The 20,637-nt window shown below is 48.6% G+C and overlaps 1 protein-coding gene across 2 annotated transcripts in view; it reads left to right on the forward strand.

Moving 5' to 3' along the window:
- ATP9A (ATPase phospholipid transporting 9A (putative)) overlaps nucleotides 1-20,637 on the forward strand; it is a 117,444-nt gene that overhangs the window by 14,486 nt on the left and 82,321 nt on the right. The window contains exons 1-3 of one of the 2 annotated variants that reach the window (XM_081149655.1): nucleotides 10,006-10,196; nucleotides 11,107-11,251; nucleotides 12,635-12,748. In XM_081149655.1, coding sequence (XP_081005781.1) covers nucleotides 10,195-10,196; nucleotides 11,107-11,251; nucleotides 12,635-12,748 — 261 coding nt within the window. In that variant the 5' untranslated portion in view covers nucleotides 10,006-10,194. Of the gene's footprint in view, nucleotides 1-10,005; nucleotides 10,197-11,106; nucleotides 11,252-12,634; nucleotides 12,749-20,637 lie in introns of those variants that run through there. The other variant, XM_081149654.1, reaches the window with a different exon arrangement.

Below are 20,637 nucleotides of genomic sequence, written 5' to 3' on the forward strand. Positions count from 1 at the left end.
GCTGCAGCCCAGGTCTCCGGGGTGGGGAGGGGGTCTCCATGGGAGTCTGGGAAGGAAAAGGTCACCAACAGAGTGGTGGCTCCCTTACGGCCAGGGCTGGCTGCTGCGGATCTGGAGGGGTTGAGAGTGTAGATTTAAGCAAGACCGTCTCTGTTCAAGTTTGGGCTGTGCCGCATGCTTCTTGCTGTATGACCTTGGGCGAGTGAGTTCACCTCTTTGAAGTGGGCATGATTGGAGTGCTCAGCAGTTTTGAGGACACGATCAGTTAAAGTATGTCGAATGCTTAGGCCCCAAAGCCTGCGGCCCACGGAAAGCACAATAGCAGTGTTAGCCACCGTTTTTGTTTGTTTGTTTGTTTTGAATCGTATATGAGCATTTATTCCAATATTGCCTGCAAATTGGGAGAGAAGTAATGGTCATCCACGAAAATCTGTTCTGCCCTCCCCACATATTGGCTAGAAGGACAAAGATTACATGGGAAAGTAGGAATTACAGGCATGGGGTAGTAGGCAAGGTTAATGCTAACAGGTTACAGGCAGTGGAGGCTGGGGGGAGCAAAGGGCGGGTGCCTCGGGGATTCCATTGTTTGGGGAACAGGCTGTTAATCTTCCCATGTTGATAAACGAAGTACAGACTTCTTATAAAAGAAGAAGTTAACTCCCATGTCCCGGGGTGTACGACTCTCAGCCAGGTCAGAATGTGCTTTCTCTAATCAGAACAGAACAATCATGGTTAGCAGAGCATGATCAGCATTTCTTACAAGTACAGCTAAAATCATGGTTAACGGAGCATGGTTAATATTTCTGCCCCCAACAGTATCACCCTTCTGTTGTTCGTGTCTCTGAGTTTATTTTATAACAATTTTTTATAATAATGCTAATGTAAGTTAGTGAAGAAAGCATAGTCTTTTCAAAAATAAAACTGTATGAAATTTAAAAAGTATTCTCAACGCTTACCTCATATTGTCTACGAAACTTAAAACACATAAGAAAAAAATAGAACAATAAAAGCTAAGAATAGCAGACATAGATTGGTGCTTGGCCTAGACTAAAGGTAGAGAGACTTAACTACCAAGAGTCGCAAGGGGACTTTCTAAATGGGAGGAAATTCGACTGCGTATATGTTTGTATGTTTAGTGTTAGCCATTGTTAAGGCTAAGGGGGGTTGGAGGGAGGAGCCAGGTGTCACTGGGGACTCTTGCTGTGCTCCTGCTGTGTCCCTGTCATTGGATTTTTCTCTAGGTGGCTGTCTAGATGATTCAGAGGCAGCTTTCATATTCTGCTGTGGGATGAGGTCTCCAAACCCTGTGGTTAAGAGCCCCGGACCCACAGCTGGCTCTGCCCCTCCCCAGCTGCAGGACCGTCCGAGGAGCTGTGTCCCCATCTGCGAGCTCTGCCTGTAGGACTGTTGTGAGCATTAAGGGAAGGAATTCACACCGAGGACTTCGCCACAGCGCCCCGCCCACACTGAGCACTTTAAAAATATTCTTATTCTTTTGGTGTCTGAGGAATTGCCTTCTATTGAGTCGTTTGATTCCATTCTCTGGCATTTTATGGGCTGCTGGTGCTGGCAAGGTGCTGTGGCACCAGATCTGTTTTAAAACCCACGAGCCAGTGACCTAGATTCACTGCAAATGCTCGGGGTAAGGCAGAAGGTCCACGAGTGCTTGGTGCCTGGGGCCTGGGGCAGCCCGGGAGAGAGTCACCAGCCCTCACAGAGTAAGGGAGCACCTTCTGTATACCAGGCCTGGGTGCGAGGTGAGTAGTGTCTGGTCCCTGACCCACGAGCTCATCGCTGAGATCTGAGGCTGCACACAGCTGTGTGCTGTTTGCGTGGCAGGGTAGGGGTTTCTGTTTTTAAATTTAAAAGTTTGGTCAGCACAGAGTGACGTAGTTCAATGTTTAAAAGGTACAGAAGTATGTCTGTTGCAAACTCAGTCATCATCCCACCCCCTGTTCAGCTACCCCGCGCCCCTCCTGAGGCAACCACACATCAGTTTGTGATGGTCATTCTAGAGAATTTTATTTCATTTTATTTATTATTATTATTCTTTATAAAGTATTTTAAAAAATATTTATTTATTTATATAAATATCTTTATGGATTTCAGAGAGAGGAAAGGAGAGGGAGAGAGAGAGATAGAAACATCAATGATGAGAGTGTCACTGATCAAGCCCGCAACCCAGGCATGTGCCCTGACCGGGAATCGAACCCCGATCGCCTGGATCCCAGGTCGACGCTCAAACGCTGAGCCACGCCTGGCCGGGCTAAAAAATATTTATTGATTTCACAGAGAGGAAGGGAGAGAGGGGAGGAGAGAGATAGAAACATCAATGAGTCAGTCATTGATCGGCTGCCTCCTGCACGTCCCCTACTGGGGATCAAGCCTGCAACCTGGGCATGGGCCCTGACTGGGAATGAAACCGGGATCTCCTGGATCCTAGGTCAATGCTCAACCACTGAGCCACACTGGCGGGGCCATTCTAGAGAATTTTAAGAGCATTTATCAAAAAAGCCCATGCATTTATTTATTTATTTCCTACTTATCTGTCTAGCTACACATACATATAGACTTTCCTCTATTTTACTCAATTGTTAATATACCTTACACAGTACTATATATATGTATGTATATATGTATATATGTTTTTTAACTTTATAATACATCCTGGGCTTGTTCCATTTTAATACATAAAAAGCTTCACTCCCCATCCCCCCTTCTTAATGGCTTTATAGGAGTCTATTGAATAGAAATACCACATTTGAACCAGTCTACCCCTGATGGACGTTCAGGTTACTTCTAGTGGTTTGCTTTTGCTCACAGTGCTACGGTGAATACCATGAACATAAGTCTTTGTGTCCATGTTAGAACATATCTCGGAGGGGACTCAATGAGTCATAGTGCATTTGTAATTTTGATGTTATCAGCAGGTGACCCTCCTTCAAGATAATCCTGATTTAGACCCCTCCGAGCTGTGAAAGTATCCGTTTGCCCACTCTGACCAACGCAGGTATTTCTGTGCTTTTTGATCGTGATCATCCTGCTAAATAAAAAACGGTATCTCAATGCAGATTTTGTTTTGCACTAAATTTAAAAATGGAAGCTGGCTGGTGTGGCTCAGTGGTTGAGCGTGAACCTATGAACCAGGAGGTCACGGTTGGATTCCCGGTCAGGGCACATGCCCGGGTTGTGGGCTCGTTCCCCAGTAGGGGGCGTGCAGGAGGCAGCCGATCAGTGACTCTCATCATTGATGTTTCAGTCTCTCTCCCCTTCTCCCTTCCTCTCTCTGAAATCAATAAAAAACATTAAGAAAGATTGAATCAGTTGCCAAACACTGTTTGCACATTAAAGTCTTGTTTTCGTCTCTGTCTTGAAGAATCGGATGGTCTGTCGTGCTGGGCTTTTCGTAGGAACATGTCTTGGCAGGCGCTGGGGGTGGCCACTTGCCTTCCACAGTGTGCCCGTCCCACCAGACCCTGTGCTGATTTTTGTTTGTTTTTTCCTTTATGTCGCTTGCGAGGCTCCTGTAGATGTGAGCTTGCCCGTCCTTGACTAGAGAGAAACCGACAAGTGCAGTGTAGGGGTGCCCAGAGCTGCTTCCTTTTCTCTTTCAGAAGCACAGAGTTGGGTTTTGAAGGGTCAGTAGATGGGGGGCCTTGCTGCAGGAAGTCTGGTGCGAATGAGTCTTGCAGAGGGTTTGAAGTTGGAGAAAAGTGGACGAGCGAGGGAGGGACTGGGCACCCGCGTTCGGGGCTCACCTGCCTTGGCTGCGGCCCGTGGCTTGAGAATGGAGGACCTGGGGTACAGAGGTCAGAGGCTGGGACTTGGGCTTTAATTACTGAATCCTAGTGGGGGTGGGACGCGATGTGAGTCATGGTGCACTGCTGGGCAGGCAGAGACCAGTAGGGACGGACGTAACGCAGCAGAAGTGGGGACAGACGACAGTTCCTACCCTCCACGTCTGACCCCTCCCCCCAGGAGAACCAGAGATAACCGGCTGGGGGGGGGTGTGTTTGCTTCCCAGTGATTTTCCCCTGGGTAGGATAGTAGCATGTACTTTGAATTGGAATATAGCATAATAAATGGCATGTCTTTAGCTTTATGTTTTCTCCTTCCCACCTCGTCACTTGGCTCTGGTCCTGCCAGTGTGACCTCATTCTCTCATGGCCACAGGCTCATGGCACAGGGTGTCCCTCCTTAATGGGCGTCTGGGCCCTTCCAGGTTTTGTTCTCTCAGTGCAGCTTTGAGCATCCTTGTGCATTTCCTGTTGCTCACCTGTGCCCGTATTTGCCTGGGATACATCCCTCCAGGTAGACATGCTAGGTCAGAGGACCTGAGCTCTCCATTTATGAAAGAGAAATTGCCACATTGACTTTTTTCACTGATACAGTCCCATTTCTCCTCTAGCCAGCAGCACCCTGTGGCCAGAGATATGGTTAGACGTCAGTGAACTAGCTTCCTTCTTTGCATTCTTTCTGACTTGAGGTTTTGCATTCTCCTAGGGGGGAAAAAAAAATCTAGGCACTTAGATGTTTTTATTATTAATTAATTAATGTTAATCCTCACCTGAGGATATTTTTTCCCATTGCTTTTTTTAGAGAGAGAGTGGAAGGGAGAGAGAGAGAGAAACATCGATGTGAGAGAGACATGGATTGGCTGCCTCCTGCACATGCCCCGACTGGGGCCGGGGATCGAGCCTGCAGCAGAGGTACATGCCCTTGGCTGGAATCGAACCCAGGACCCTTTAGTCCACAGGCCGATGCTTTAACCACTGAGCCAAACTGGCTAGGGCCACTTAGATGTTTTTAGAACAAAGAGTAAAAGTTTTGCTTTGTACCTCACTTCCACTTTTCACCCCCACCCCCAGGCACCTGTGCTTAACAATTTGGGTTACATCCTTCTAGACCTGCAGTCCAGTATTGCAGGCACTAGATACATGTGGCCATTTAAAGAAATTAAATTGATGGAACAACATTTAAATTTTATATTTTGAGTGCTCAATAGTCACATGTGGCTCAGTGGCTGCTCTTTGACAACTCAGATGTAGAACATTTCCATCATCGCAGAAGTGTGTGGGAGGGTGCTGCTCTGGACCAGGTTCTCAAAGATCCTGGGTGATTTACATTTGGGGCCTCATCACCCTGTGTAGGACTGATTGACATTTGGGGCGGGATCATCCTGTGTAGGGCTGTCTTGTGCGTTGCAGGATGTTTAGCAGCATCCTGGCCTCACCCATTGGATGCCAGTAGCACTGCCCTTTCCTACACCTGCAGTTGTGGCAACCAAACAGCCCTCTAGATATTGCAAAGTGTCCCTGGCATGGGGGGCAAATTCCCCCTCCCAGTGCTGTAGACTATTTTTTCCATATTGCTCTCAGTTTTTCTTTACATTCTTCCCGGATCTTCCCAATGTCAACACTGAGCCGAGCGCTCCCTGGACCTTGGCTTCTGGAAAGGTTGGTGGGTCACACAGGCAGTTCAGCAAATATTTACTGAGGGTGCTAATTGCTGTGGCACCGGGAACAGAGACAATCATTTCTTTGGAGGGCAACTCCTTGTTACAGTAGTCACTTTCCAGAAACATCATTGCCTTGGCACTGTCCCCTATAATGTTTGCTTTTCCCTTGCTTTTGGCCTGACTGTGCGAAACAACTGCACATTGGCTGTCATAACCGTTGTTTGTTTTAGAGTCAAATCATAAGAAAAATCGACTTTGGTTTTTCTTTGTTTAAATGATCTAAGCTGAAGCAGTGCAAACTAAATTATCTCTGGCCTTACGTTTTAACCTAGTTGGATATGTGTTCATATCAACAGGTGAGAAAATTGTTTCATTTTTTTAAAAAAATATGTCTTTGATTTTTTAAAAATATATTTTTATTGATTTCAGAGAATGGAAGGAAGAGGGCGAGACAGAAACATCAATGATGAGAGGGTCATTGAACAGCTGCCTCCTGCACACCCTGCTCTGGGGATTGAGCGTGAAACCCGGGCATGTGCCCTGACCGGGAATTAAATCGCTGTCTCCTGGGTCATAGGTTGATGCTCAACCACTGAACCAAGCTAGCCAGGCTGTTTCACTTTTTTATTCTAGAAAAATAACTCGAGAAATATCTACCATTTTTTACAAAAATATTTATTGATTTAGAGAGAGGACGAGAGAGGGAAACATCGATTTGTTGTTCCACTTATTTATCCATTCCTTGGTTGATTCTTGTGTGTGCCCTGACTGAGGATCGAACCCACAACCTTGCTGTATCAGAACAATGCTCTAACCAACTGAGCTACCTGGCAGGGCTCAATATTAATTGTCTGCTGTGTGCGAGGTCCTGTCCTATACTTTTTCTATATAAAATCTTTAATCCTTGTAGTAATTCAGCAAGGCAGCCTTACTCCTATCTTTTTACGGGAAGAAGTGGGGTCTCAGGATGAGTAGCCGGAAGGCACGCAGCAGGTGTGGGGCGGGGCTGGGATGTGCGCCCAGGTCCCGTGGGCCTGGGAGCCGGTGTTCCTACCTGTGGCCACGTGGCCCTGCTCTTCTGAAACAGTGGCCCTCGCTCGTTACTTCTTTTTCAGCCTCTCCGTTAATTTCTCCCTCTGGGGATTCTGTGGTTAGCCTGTCTCCCTGCCTGTCTAGAATGTGGGGTAGGAGTTACTTTGGGGCTGGATCAGATAGTGACAGATAGCTCAGTCGGTATTAAGAAACAGCACTAGCTACACTGCTGGTGGGAATGCAGACTGGTGCAGCCACTGTGGAAATGTGGAGTTTCCTCAAAAAATTTAATATGACCCAGGGATCCCACTTCTAGGAATATATCCTAAGACATCCGAATCACTAATCAGAAAGAACTTATGTACCCCTGTGTTCATAGCAGTGCAGTTTATAAGAGCTAAGATCTGGAAACAGCCCAAGTGCCCGTAAGTAGATGATGGAGAGAAAGCTGTGGGACATTCACACCATGGAATACTACGCAGCTGTAAAAAAGAAGGAGCTCTTACCCTTTGGGACAGCATGGAGGGACCTGGAGAGTATTATGATAAGGGAAATAAGCCAGTCAGAGAAACACAAGTACCACATGATCTCACTCATATGTGGAATCTAAAGAACAAAATAAACTGACGAATAAATTAGATCCAGAGACATAGAAGCGTGGATCAGACTGAGGGATCTCAGAGGGAAGATGGGGAGGGTCGAGTGGGGAGCGTGCGGGGAGAGATTAATCAAAGAACTTACATGTTTGTAAGCGTAACCCGTGGACACAGACAATAATATCGGGAAGGCCGGGGGGTGGGTTGGGGGTGGGTTGGAGGCGATCAATGTGGGGAAAAAAGGGGACATCTGTAATACTTTCAACAACAAAGGTAAATTAAAAAGAGAAAAAAAAGTAGCACTAGCAATCCATGACGCCCGGTGACGGCTGTCACAACATGGCTCTGGGCACCTCCCCTCCCAGACCTTGGAGGGGTGGGAGGCCTGAAGTCCACCCACTGGACAGACAGACGGGGTGTAGCAGCAGCCGTGAGAGGAGGGAGATAGGCAGGTTATAAATCCAGAAGTTGAGAAGGAGCCTAGCTGCCACCTCTTCTGTTTGGGCGGGTGGGAGGAAACTTGGCCACTTGTAAATTTGCCACCAAGCCCAAGGCTTCTACCGCAGAACATTAGTTCCTGAAATACGGGCGGGCGATGCTTGTAGGTGCTGCAGTGGTAAAATCAAAGCAGTTCAGGGGCAGGAACTAAGTCACATTGAGACGTGTCGCAAGACAGTCACTTCCTTTTTCACTTTTCCTTCAATATTGCTAACCCTGCCAGGGCCCACTTTTTAACAGCAGACACTTGCTAACATCTTCACAGTACAGGAAGGAGAAGCAGCCGGCGGGCTCAGAGCCGCTGTATCCAGTGGGAATTTACTGGGACTTGTTAGCTCTCCATGGCGTTGATTTTGATATTTACCTTCTCTGTATGACAGGTGATGCTGGTTTTCCATTTAAGTAGGGGTGTGAAATTAAATGCATTTATGTACATGGAGTTCTCGACTGGGGCACTCCTGCCATTTGGGGCCGGGTCATTCTCTGTCGTGGGGGCTGTCCTGTGCGTTGGACGACATTTAGCAGCATCCTGGCCTCCTGTCTACTACATACCAATGGCTAAGCTCCACCCCTGGTTGAGAATCACTGATTTAAGGTATGCAAATTTAGGCAAAATCATGAATTTAGAAAGTAGAGGTAGTTGGATATCATGGAAACCCTGTGTGTGTATGGAAATGGCTGAAGTTTGGGAAACTGCTTAGGAAATTTCCTTCGGGTGTGGGGTCCACTTACCATCAAGGTCTCATGTACTTTCTTTGGCACTGACATTGGTTTGAGAGTCAGGGAGGAGGTGTCTTGACAGGGATGCTGAAAGGGATGTTGTCCAGCAGAACATCCTCTCGTGCTGGAACGTTCTGTATCTGCACAGTCCAGTCCATAGCCACGTGGGGCTCTGGAGCCCTGGAAATGTGGCCAGTGAGAGTGAGGAACTGAGTTCTCTTATTGTAATTAATTTAGGCTTTACGGTGTAGCTGGCACTCCAGAAGCTTAGAGTGGCAGACACACAAAGCCAGTAGCGATACATCGTTAAGGAGGGTCCAGCCACGTGGCAGGCAGGACTGCCGGCTGGGAGGTTTGGGGGTAGGGGCTAACAGATACCCAGCTAAAATTGGCTTGGGCAAAGTAAAATGAAACAAAACTAATTTATTGATTCCTAGGCCAGAGAGCCCAGGAAACGGACAGATGGTGGAGATTTTCCGCATGTGTAAGGCTGTGTCTGCACGTGTGTGCTCTTGTTTTCATGCAGAGAATAGCATCCTGGACACACCTCTCAGCTCCTTGCTTTCCTTTTTCTTTCTTTTTTTTAAAATATGTTTTTATTGATTTGAGAGAGAGAGAGAGAGAGAAACATTGATGAGAGAGAATCGCCGTTTGGCTGCGTCCTGCACGCCCTCTACTGGGGACCGAGCCTGTCACACGGCCTGTGCCCTGACCAGGAATCAGCCTCCCAGTGCAGGCGGCCTCCTCAGTGCAGGCGACGACGCTCAACCAGCTGTGCCACACCGGCCAGGGCTCCTTGCTTTTCGATTTAGCATCTCTAGCACTAGGGTCATTTGGTGGGAACAGCTCTCAGCCTTCAGAGATTGCTGGGAATTCCATTCTGTGGACGTTCCCTGTTCATTTAACCAGCCAGGTTGACGCCCGGTCAGGCTTGTTTCCAGCCTGTTGCCACCACAGTGCCGGCCGCACCTGCTTCAGGCACGCACACACCTGCACACGAAGGGCCGAGCAGTTTCACCCGGCAGCTTGCTGTGGGGAGCCTTGTGCTACAACAGAACCGACAAAACTTCTGTAAACAGTCAGCCTGACTGTGTGCGGTTCCCTTAAATCCATTCTTTTTTTTTTTTTTTTTTAAATATATCTTTATTGATTTCAGAGAGAGGAAGGGAGAGGGAGAGGGAGAGATAGAAACGTCAGTGATGAGAGAGTCATTGATCGGCTGCAGCCCGCAACCCGGGCATGTGCCCTGACCGGGAATCGAACCCCGATCGCCTGGATCCTAGGTCGACGCTCAACCGCTGAGCCACGCCCGGCCGGGCTATATCCGTTCTTTAGCTTCATTAGAAACAGACAACAGTAGGATCCATCAGGGTTATTATAGGATGGGGAGAGAACTCCTGGTTCACAGAGGAGTCAGTCATGACTCCTCCTGCAAATAGAAGGGTGTGCTTCCTGTTACATGAACCCTCCCTCCCTCCCTCCTTCAATCCTTAGAGAGCCCACGAGGGCCGGCTTGGGTAATTAACATCACACCCAAGAGCAGGAATGGGGTTGGACTCCTTGAGGCTCCTGTGTGTCTCTGGCCTTTGGACAACTTAGAGGGGTGCCAACACGAATGACTTACTAGAAGAGAAACCTGTCCTTATCAGAGCCGCTCTGCACCCGAGCACCAGTTTACTGGAATGAAGATGCTATTTTTAAGGAGCAGCATCGGGTTTCAGCATGGAAATTTTGAGCGTCTGAGCGGGCTGCTTGCTGGCTTGCTAATCTTTGGAGTCCTGATGCCCAGAGACCGTGTTTGCTCAGCTGTGGACCCCAGCACCCCACCAGGGCCTGCCTGGCCTGTAGGACGAGTGGAGAAGGGAGGTCCTCGGCAGATGAGTAATAATTATGTGAGTCCTGTCTGGTTGGTTTCACTTCGGCTGGCGGTGTCTCGGGCCGACAGGGCTGGGTTCCTCCCGCCAGCCTGTGTGTGCAGGGCAGTGAGGTGAATGTGGGGTGTTTCTACTGCAGCGCCCACAAGGACTTGTAATTCTCCCAACACCTTTATTACGGACTCTCTTGAAGGACAAGCCGCCTTGGCGGGGGCTGCGGGGGAGGTTCTCAGAGTGGCTTTGTTTTGCCAGAGCCGGCGACATTCCCAGATGTTCCCTTGCCTTGTACGTTGGTGTCCTGGTAGCTATGAGCTGCCGTCTCAGGACAGCCAGGTCAGGGGGTGGCATTCAGGGCCAGTGTGCCCCCAGGTTGCACACTGACCCATCTTCAGGCCATGCTGGGCTTTGAGTCACTGTCTTTCTGTATTGCTGAAGAGGAGAGCTGGGGTGAAGGGAGATTTTTCCCCTTTGCATAGTAATCTGGGTGTAACCAGCAACCTTCGCAGCAGGGGTGTTGGAAAGAGACTAGGTTTCTAATAAGATGGGTATGGTTCAAGGCCAGACTCGGCTGTTTCTCACATCTCAGCAAACCTGGGTGCTTTATACAACTGTCCTGAGCTTGCTTTTCACATCTGTAAAATGTAAAAGTAGTAACAGTCTTACCAGTAATAACAGCCAAATAAATAAATTGGGCTTGAGGACAAAGCATCTTTGATTGTGACCCCAGCTTCTTAGGAGCCTCAGCGCTGTGTCCCATCTCCCTGAAGGATGGGGCTCCAGATGTGGCTGTGCTCCTGACCCAGTGAAGATGCCTTGGAGAAAAGCGTTTGGAGGAGGGTGGTGCCATGTGGGCGTGGCCATGACCCCATGGGCGTGGCCGTGACCCTGTGGGCGTGGCCTTGATGCTGGGTGCTTGTCTTTCCCGCAGGTGCTGTGAGTGGCTGAGATGCTGTGGTGGAGGAGAGCCCAGGCCCCGCACGGTCTGGTTGGGGCACCCCGAGAAGAGGGACCAGAGGTACCCTCGAAATGTCATCAACAATCAGAAGTACAACTTCTTCACCTTTCTACCTGGGGTATGTATGGGCAGGGACCACACTCATTTTTTCTTCCCACACCAAATATATGCAATGGTGCCCGTCTTAGAAGACTGAGGTCGCGCGGCAGATTTTGTGAATATACTTTCTTTTCCACACCACCTTAACAACTGCTGGAGGTGGCTGCTTTCTGTCTGTAAGGCAGTGAGGCTACCTCATCAGTTAGAATAACTTCACGGTTATTTGGTGTATGAGAGACAAAAATATATTATGGGGACCTAGCATTATAACCAGAACACTATAAATCCCCCCCCCCCATCATCACAAAACACATACTGAGCTGTAGGAAAGTTGGGGGATGAGAGTATAGAGAAATAAAAAAAGATGCATTTTAATCCTACCATCCAGAAAAAGAATTTCTGTTAACATTTTTGCTAATGAATGTTTCCATTTTGCTTGGTATGTTACTCTGCAGTCGTAGCACTTTCACGTTAACCTATTCGCATCCATGGACAGGTACTGCTCATACCTTCCAGGAGCGTGTGGCTGAGCAATGCCTTAGCTGCCACAGCCTAGGAGTGACAGGCCATGTTCACTCACCGCCCAGTGGCTGAGCCCTGCCTGGGTGCATGGGAGCGGCCAAAGCTGCCAGAATCTACCTGTCACATGGGCTCGGAGTCTTCTCTATGTTTTATGGCATTGAGATCATATTGTGGGAATGACAATTTATCTTACTTTAATTTTTTCTTTTTAAATCCTCACCTGAGGATATTTTTACTATTGCTTTTCAGAGAGAGTAGAAGGGGGTGGGGGAAGAGAGAGAAGCATCGATGTGAGAAACACATCGATTGGTTGCCTCCCACAGGTGCCCTGACCAGGGCTGGGGATTGAGCCTGCAACCGAGGTACATGCCCTTGGTTGGAATTGAACCTGGGACCCTTCATCCCATGGGCTGACGCTCTAACCACTGAGCCAAACTGGCTAGAGCTTACTTTAAATTAAAAAAAAAAAAAAATTTTTAATACCTGCTTTTTTGATCAATTTACATCATAAGCATTTCCCACTAAAACCTATTCCTAAAAACAACATTTTGAGTGGCCTACCTGTGCTTACAAAATAGATGGTTTAAGAAATAAAACATAGAAGATACGGCTGAAGCTGCCAGCAAGCCCTCCCCACCCCAGAGGTATCCACTATCTTGGATTCGGTGTTTTCAATTTCCACGTATATCATCATTTACATTTTTACGTTTAAAATTGTATTTTTGTTACGTGTAGAACTGTTGAAACGTTACGTGAAAGGTATCATGTAAGCTGAGTTCTTCGGCAGGAAAGTCTTTTAACAGTCTTCACCCCCCACTCGACCTGCCCGGCCTCATCAGCAAGCCTTGACTGTGCCCTCTCTCTCCTCTCTGCGTTCCAGGTGCTGTTTAACCAGTTCAAGTACTTTTTCAACCTCTATTTCTTACTCCTTGCCTGCTCCCAGTTTGTACCTGAAATGAGACTCGGTGCACTCTATACCTACTGGGTTCCCCTGGTGAGTAGCTCGGCGTTGTTTGCTCAGGGACCTCAGGGCTTTGGGGACAGACAGCCCTTTGTCTCTCTCCCTCCCGTGTGTGGATGGGAGAGCAACCTTTGAAGGGAGGGGACACCCTCAGGCTAACACATTGGGACTCCCCAAAATTTTAAGGTTGAAGCTGCGTTTCCTGCATCAGCAGGGTCAGACGGCAGTGAGGCCTGGGCCGTCCATCCCCCTGTCACGCAGCTCCTCAGTCGTCTCAGCAAATACAGTGGCAGGTGAGGAGGACAAGGCCTCCGTCTTCGTGGATTGTGCTATTTGCATTGTTTTCTAAGATCCCGTTTTCTGTTTACTCTGTGTAGAGTATTTAATGTGAGGGCTTTACAAAGTAACAGATTCGGTGCTTTCACGTGTACCAGTGTCACAGAACTGACCAGAATGCCCCTCTGTCCCTTCCCTTGCCTTTTCTTTCTTCCTTACCTTTGGCAAGTGGTGACGGAGCACCTACTGTGTGCCCGGCGCTGTGCTGGATGCTGGGGGTGCAGCAATGAGCAAAACATACAAATGCCTGCCCTCGTGGAGTTGATTTTCAGAGGGGATAGACAATAAGCAGCTTAATGAAATTGTTTCAAATTGTGGGAAGTGCTGCGAAGGTAACAAAATAAGGTTATAGCACAGGCGGAGTGTCCCAGGCACGCTGAGCGTTTGCTGAGTGGATGAAGGTGCGGTGGGAGGTGTGGAGGGGCAGCCGAGCCAGGTGGCCATGGAAGGCCTCTTCAGGAGGTGATGGCACGGAGAGTAGGAGGGTGGGAGTATCCCCGGCACAGGGAGCAGCCATGCAAAGGCCCTGTGGTGGCCACGAGCTCAGAGCATTGGGAGAACAGAAAGCAGCTCAGCATGACTGGGATGTGGAGAGGGCAGAACTGACGTCTCTTCTTCTCCAGAGACATTATGAAATGTAACTGCTCCTTATTTCTCTCTAAGCCGGACTCGGGAATACTTAGATTCTCTTTTCACAAATATGGTTAAGTTTTTAATTGGAAGAAGATGGGTGTTTTTTTAAAAATTGATTTTAGAGAGAGGGAGCAAGGGGGAGAGAGAGAAACTTCGATTTGCTGTTCCACTTATTCATGTGTATGTTGGTTGCTTTTTGTATGTGCCCTGACTGGGGATCCAACCTGCAACCTGGGCCTATTGGGACGATGCTCTGACCAACTGAGCTACCCGGCCAGGGCAGAAGAAGATTGTTAAAGTAGAAAAGATTTAAGTCCCCCTTAAAGAAACAGAAACATTTTCTTTAAAATATTTTTTTTATTGAGTTTAGAGAGAGAGGAAGGGAGAGGGAGAGAGAGAGAGAAGAGGAAAGGAGAGAGGAACATCATTGATCGGCTGCCTCCTGCGCACCTCCTACTGGGAATCAAGCCCACAACCTGGGCATGTGCCTACTGAGAGTCAGACCAGTAACCTCTTAGGGCTGGGATGACGCTTAATCCACTGGGCCACACTGGCCGGGTCAGAAAGAAACTTTTCTTTTTTTAATATATTGGAAAGGAGAGGGAGAGAGAGAGATAGAAACATCAATGATGAGAGAGTCATTGATCGGCTGCCTAGCCCACAACCCGGGCATGTGCCCTGACCAGGAATCGAACCCCAATCGCCTGGATCCTAGGTCGACGCTCAACCGCTGAGCCACGCCCGGCCGGGCAGAAAGAAGCATTTTTATTGGTGGTGTGTGGGAAACGATGAGGAGTTGCTGCACAGGGGTTTATGGGGTAGAGGGAGCCAGTTGCGAAGGGAGCCGTGAGTGGGTGTCCACACCCCGTGAGGACCACATTATCAAACAAGTCAGGCCAGCAGCTCTGGCCCTGAGAAGAGATGGGGTTTTATTTCTTCCACACAAGCAATGAAGGTGCTTTTGGAATATGAGGATAGTTCTTTCCGGCCTGAGTCATTTGTGGCTGAGATGTGCTGGGAGCTGAGCAAATGGCTGTCCAGCACCGTCCCTCAGATAGGACATTCCGCCTGCTTCGTGCCTTCTTACACCCCGAGCGTTGCGAACTCGGAGGCTGCGCTGATGGAATCGAGCACTGGGAGAAGTGGGGAGCTCCTGTCCCGTCCAGAAGTGGGAGGTGCCACTCTGTTCCATCCGGTGCAGACGTGGACCTGGAGTTGCCTGACCCGAGAGTTAGAAACTTTAGAGGTTTACATGAAATACCCTAATTTTATTTAGTTTTTTAGTTCTATAACTATTTATTACATACTTACTTAAACGTCAAAACTGTAAGCTACTTATTTTAAAAAAGTTAATCCGTACTGTATATAAAATATCATTTATCATCACCTTTTAAAAGTACAGTTATTATTTTTAAGCATGTTAAAAAATTCTCACCTGAGGATATTTTTTCCATTGCTTTTCAGAGAGAGTGAGAGTGGAAGGGAGGGAGAGAGAGAGAGAAACATTGATGTGAGAGAGACACATTGAATGGTTGCCTCCAGCACGTGCCCTGACCGGGGTCGGGGATCAGGTGTGTGCCCTTGACTAGAATCGAACGCCCCGAGACCCTTTAGCCCCCCTTTAGCCCATGGGCTGACAGTGTGCTTCAGTTTTTATGACCGCTTCCCTACCCCCCAACAAAGACAGTATTTCTACATACTTAGTCCGGAAGTTTCTTCACTAAAGCCAGTGGTTATCTTTGGAGCTGGGAGTAGCCTTTTATTTTTGCTTTTGGTTTTACAATACAGAGACATCTGTCTTAAGTCACCTCCAGACCTTTCTAGAAGCCGGAGAGTTACAGGAATCCAAATGGGTCAGAGGTTTGAAACCCTTTAGAACAAAGTTGCTCCCTACTGCAGGGGGAGACCAGATGGGTACTTGGGGTTGAACGTGACTCGATTGCAGGTGTCACCCCTTTTCTTCCACTGGAGCCTGTGATGGCAAACTCCAGGGTCTGCAGAAGCCTTCAGGGATCACAGTGGGGCGAGGCAAGAGGGCTGGCGTTGGGGTCCGGAGGGTCTGGGACGACCTGGCGGGCTCCCACCCAGTTCCAGCCCTGTCTCCTTGCTGAAACAGTTGCTCGGATTTTCTAGGAGAAGGCAGAAGGCCTGACTTTCAATGGAAGCTGCTAACTCACCTGGTTTTCCTGGGACTGTGGCCATAAATAGAAGCCTGGCAGGGTAACAGCAGCCTCTGCCGTCCCGAGGTTTCTAATTGCATCATGGCCCCTTTAGCCAGCCTTTACCAGTGATAGTTTAAGACCTGGAGGGGATGTTTGTCTTGTAGTAGTTCTGGCTTTCTTTCCAGGGACTGCAGAGGAGGGAGTTTGGGGTCAAAGATGAATTAGATGCCATCTCTTTCTAGGTGACTATAACTGACTGCCCCTAAATGCCCTGGATTTTTGTGCAGGGAATCAGTTTACAGTTCTTGGCTAGAATACATCTTGAAGTGCCTCTGGCCACCCTGAAAGTCCTTTCATCTCAAAGCCAGCTGAATGCAGTGGCTCAGAGAGAGGGCTGCGGAGCCCAGTGGTTGAGGTGCAGGTCTTGGCTGCACTTTGACGAGAAGTTGTGTAATTTGAACAAGTTTTTCTGAGCCTCAGTTTCCACCCCTGTAAAACAGGGGCGATCATGTATGTCTGTTTTCTTGGCTTTTGGGAAGATTGAATGAAATGATGCAGGTGAAGTGCTTCCTGGAGCTCCTGGCATATAGTGGTCTCACTTTAATTTTTAAATTCTGCACCATTGACACTGATGTTCGTTGTCTGGAGTAAGTTTTAGCTTTTAATAACTTTTTTCTTGGTACTAATATATTAGAGGGAGAATTTCTTCCGGAGATAGCTGAAATAATCCGTAACATTGTATGACGTCCCAGTAATAAATCTATTTTCTTTTCTTTTTAAAATTTATTTATCTTTATTGTTGAGAGTATTACAGGTATCCCATTCCCCCCCCCCCAATTGATCCCCTCCACTTCGCTCCAACCCCTTCCCCAGGCCATCACCCCATTTTTGACTGTGTCAATGGGTTATACATGTAACTTCTTTGGTTAATCTCTTCCCACCCTCTACACCCCTTCCCTCTTCCCTCTGAAATATGATCGTCTGTTGCCTGCGTCAGTGTCTCTGGATCTATTTAGTTCATCAGAGTCTTTTGTTCATTAGCTTCTTTTTAAAGAAGACCCTTCAACTTTCCTGTAGTGCTGGTCTCGTGGTGATGCACTCCTTTAGCTTTCTCTTATCTGAGAAGCTCTTTATCTGACCTTCAATTCTAAATGATAGCTTTGATGGGTAGAGCAGTCTTGGTTGTAGTTCCATGTTTTTCATCACTTTGAATATTTCTTGCCACTCCCTTCTGGCCTGCAAGGTTTCTGTTTGAGAAATCAGCTGACAGTCATATGGTTGCTCCCTTGTAGGTAACTAATTGCTTTTTTCCTGCTGCTTTTAAGGTTCTCTCTTTGTCTTTAACCTTTGGCATTTTAATTATGATGTGCCTTGCTGTGGGCCTCTTTGGGTTCCTCTTGTTTGGGGCCCTCTGTGCTTCCTGGACTTGTAAGTCTATTTCTTTCCCCAGGTAGGGGAAGTTTTCTGTAATTATATTTTCAAATAGGTTTTCAATTTCTTGGTCTCTTTCTTCCCCTCCTGGCACCCCAATAATACGAATGTTGGGCCTCTTGAAGTTGTCCCAGAGGCTCCTTATACTATCTTCATATTTCTGGATTCTTTTTTCTTTTTGCTCTTCTGGTTGGGTGTTTTTTGTTTCCTCATGTTCCCAGTTGCTGATTTGATTCTCAGCGTCCTCTACTCTACTGTTGATTCCCTGTAAATTATTCTTCATTTCAGTTCATGTCGCCTTCATTTCAAATTGGTCCTTTATTATGTCATTGATTTTCTCAGTTATTTTCGTCATACTCTTACTAATATGGTTGAGCATCCTTATAAACAAAATTCTGAACTCTGTATCTGTTAGCTTGCTTGGATCTATTTCATTTAGTTCCTCTTCTAGAGATTTCTTCTGTTCTTTCCTTTGTGACATGTTTCTTTGCCTCCACATTTTGGCTGCTTCCAGGTGTTTGTTTCTGTGTATTAGGTAGAGCTGCTATGTCTCCTGGAATTGGTAGAGTGGCTTTGTGTAGTAGGTGTCCTGTAGGGTCCAGTGGCTCAGCCTCCCCAGTCACCTGAGCTGGGCCTTCTAGGTGCTGCCCTGTGTGGGCTGTGTGCACTGTCCTGTTGCAGTTGGGCCTTGGTTGCTGTTGGCCTCACTGGGAGGAATTGATCCCCAGGCCAATCCGCTGTGAGGACCAGCTGCAGCTACAGCCAGAGAGCTGCTGTGCTGGAGACACCCCTATGGAGCAGGATTTACTTCAGTGGGGCTTTGGTGCTCACCAAGTGCGCCCCTTGAGTGTGTCACCTGTGGATGTGGTAGGGTTGTGATCCAGCGTGGTCGAGTCTGACCACCAGGTGCACTGTCTCTGGGGCCTTCTGGGAGGTGCACAGTCAGCCTGTGCCTGTGCCCTGCCCAGGGCCACCCAGCATGAGCCACACAGCAAACCGTAGCTGGCTGCTACTTGTGCTGGGCTTGGAGGAGCCCAGGAGAGGCCAAGCTATGAGCCAATGCAGCTGCCGCTAGTGCCAGGCCTGGGGCCACTTATCAAGCTGTATGGTGCCCGCTGTTGCTTGTTTGAGAGATTTTAGGAAAGTCCTAAGCATGAGGCTCGAGAGGCCACTTGCACAGAAAAGCCCCTGGGAATGGCCCGGATGAGCTGCAGGTGGGGAGGTCAGGGCCTCCGGGAATCACGGGGCGGGGCCAACGGTGTGAATCAGGTGCTGGCGACTCAAATATGGTGCCTGCCTGCGGGCTGTGTGCGGGGAGGACTCGTCACAGGAGCCATGGCCTCCGCCAGCCCTTCTGCCTGGGAGGAAGCCGCCCTCCAGCTCTCGCCCGGCTTCAGGCAGGTTAGTTCCTCCCCGAGTGTCCCGGGTCCTTTCCGGCTGCTGCCCGGCGCTGGGCTCAGAGGGAGCGTCCGAGTGAGTCCGTGCCGGGCCCTTTAGAGGAGCTGCTGGGGCTCCCGCAGCCTCCGCGACCCTCGGGGACAGTCCTGCTGGTTTCACAGCCGGAGGTTGTGGGGCCGTCTCTTCCTGGCCCTGGAGCCCTGGGCTGGGGCCTGCTGTGGGGCTGGGGCCCCTCAGTCCTCCAGAAAACCTCCGCCGCTGAGATTCCCTCCTGGGCTTAACCCGCGGCACCCGGTGTGGCCCGCGGCACGTCTCCCATTCAGCCCCGACCCGCCCGTGTCTCCGCCCCTCCTCCCGCTCTCGGTGCTGCTTCAGGTCCCTGGTCGTGGGGCTTCTGTGCAGCCCGATCTCAGGAGGCTCTGAGTGACGGTGGGTCTGTATTTTAGTTGTAATTTTGATGTGGCTGCGGGAGGCGGCGGGCGCGGCTGTGACCTACGTCGCTGTCTTGTTTTTCCATAAATCTATTTTCTTTAAAAATATATATATATCTTTATTGATTTCAGGGAGAGAAAGGGAGAGGGAGAGACAGAAACATCAAGTAATAAATCTGGATTTTTGTTATTATGGTATAATCTATACACCATAAAACGCACAGGCACGAAATTTTCGATTCAGTGAGCGCTGACCTTCGTCAGCGCCCGTCCGAATACCACCTCAGGAGTCAAGACAGAGAACATTTCCATCACTCCAGAAAGTTCCTTGTGCCCCTTCCCTGCTAACTCTTCCCCAACCAGAGACACCTGCTTTTCTGATTCCTATCTTAGGGTTAGTTTTCTTTTTCGTAAATCTATCTTTGATGTACAACGTTCCCAAAAGGCTTATTAGCACCTTCACAATTGCTTGTGGGTGCGTTCTGACCACCAGTGGTTTCCTTTACAAGCTCAGCTAGTAAACCCAACCCTCCCAGCCTCTTTCTAAATATCTGTGCATGTGGAGGAGCTCCAAAGTTGGGTGGTTGGAATTCATTTCTGGACTGCATTTGCATCTCTTTGTAAATCAGCTTCTAGCCCAGGGGATGGCGAGTCCTCTAGAATTAATGAGAACTGCGTGTTTGGGGGGGTAGGTGGGTAGGATAAACTTAGGAGGCCGGATTCATTTGCAGCAGGGAAGTTAGCAGCTTCTGTCTTCGTATGAGCACACCCCTCCCACTGACATCGGTGGGACTCAGCCAGGCCCAGGCAGGGAGAAAAGAGAAACCGGAATGTTTGAAAACACAAACAGCAACAAAAACCTGGGTTCTGGCCCAGAACAAGACAGCAGGGTGGAGGGTGGGGCTCTGCAGGCCGGGCCTGTGCTCTGCTGGGCCCGGCTCTCTCTCTCCTCCATACGTCATCTGGTTATGCTTTCGTTCTGAAATGGGCCCTGCAAGAGTGTCCTTCATATCAGATTGGAAGCAGGAGGCAGGAGGAGTCTGATTGTAAAGATGTCTGGGGCTTTGGAGGCGGTTCACAGAGCGGCACCTCTCTGGCTAGATTTACATAGTAGGGAATCTGTAAAGAGACTTAAAGTCCTTTGAATCTAAGTTAACGTATTTCCCGGGGTCAACAGGATGAAAATGAAATGAGCAAGGAATCCCTACTCCTAACCTCTGTGGTGGTTTTGCTCTCTGTGGTTTTGTTTTTTTTTAATTATTTTTAAAAGTTTTTTTGATTTTAGAGAGAGAAACAGTGATGAGAGAGAGTCATTGATTGCCGGCCTCCTGCAAGCCCCCCACTGGGAACTGAGCCGGCGACCCAGGCGTGTGCCTTGACCAGGAATCGAACCACGATCTCCTGGATCCTAGGTCGATGCTCAATCACTGAGCCACGCTGGCCGGGCTGCTCTCTGTGATTTTAAGAAAATGACTTTAAAAGGAGGGATGACAAGGGCATTTTGTAAGAAAAATGAATGAGTCCCTGGCCG

This window comes from Miniopterus schreibersii (assembly GCF_964146895.1).
Source record: "Miniopterus schreibersii genome assembly, chromosome: 10".
Classification (NCBI taxonomy): Eukaryota; Metazoa; Chordata; class Mammalia; order Chiroptera; family Miniopteridae; genus Miniopterus; species Miniopterus schreibersii.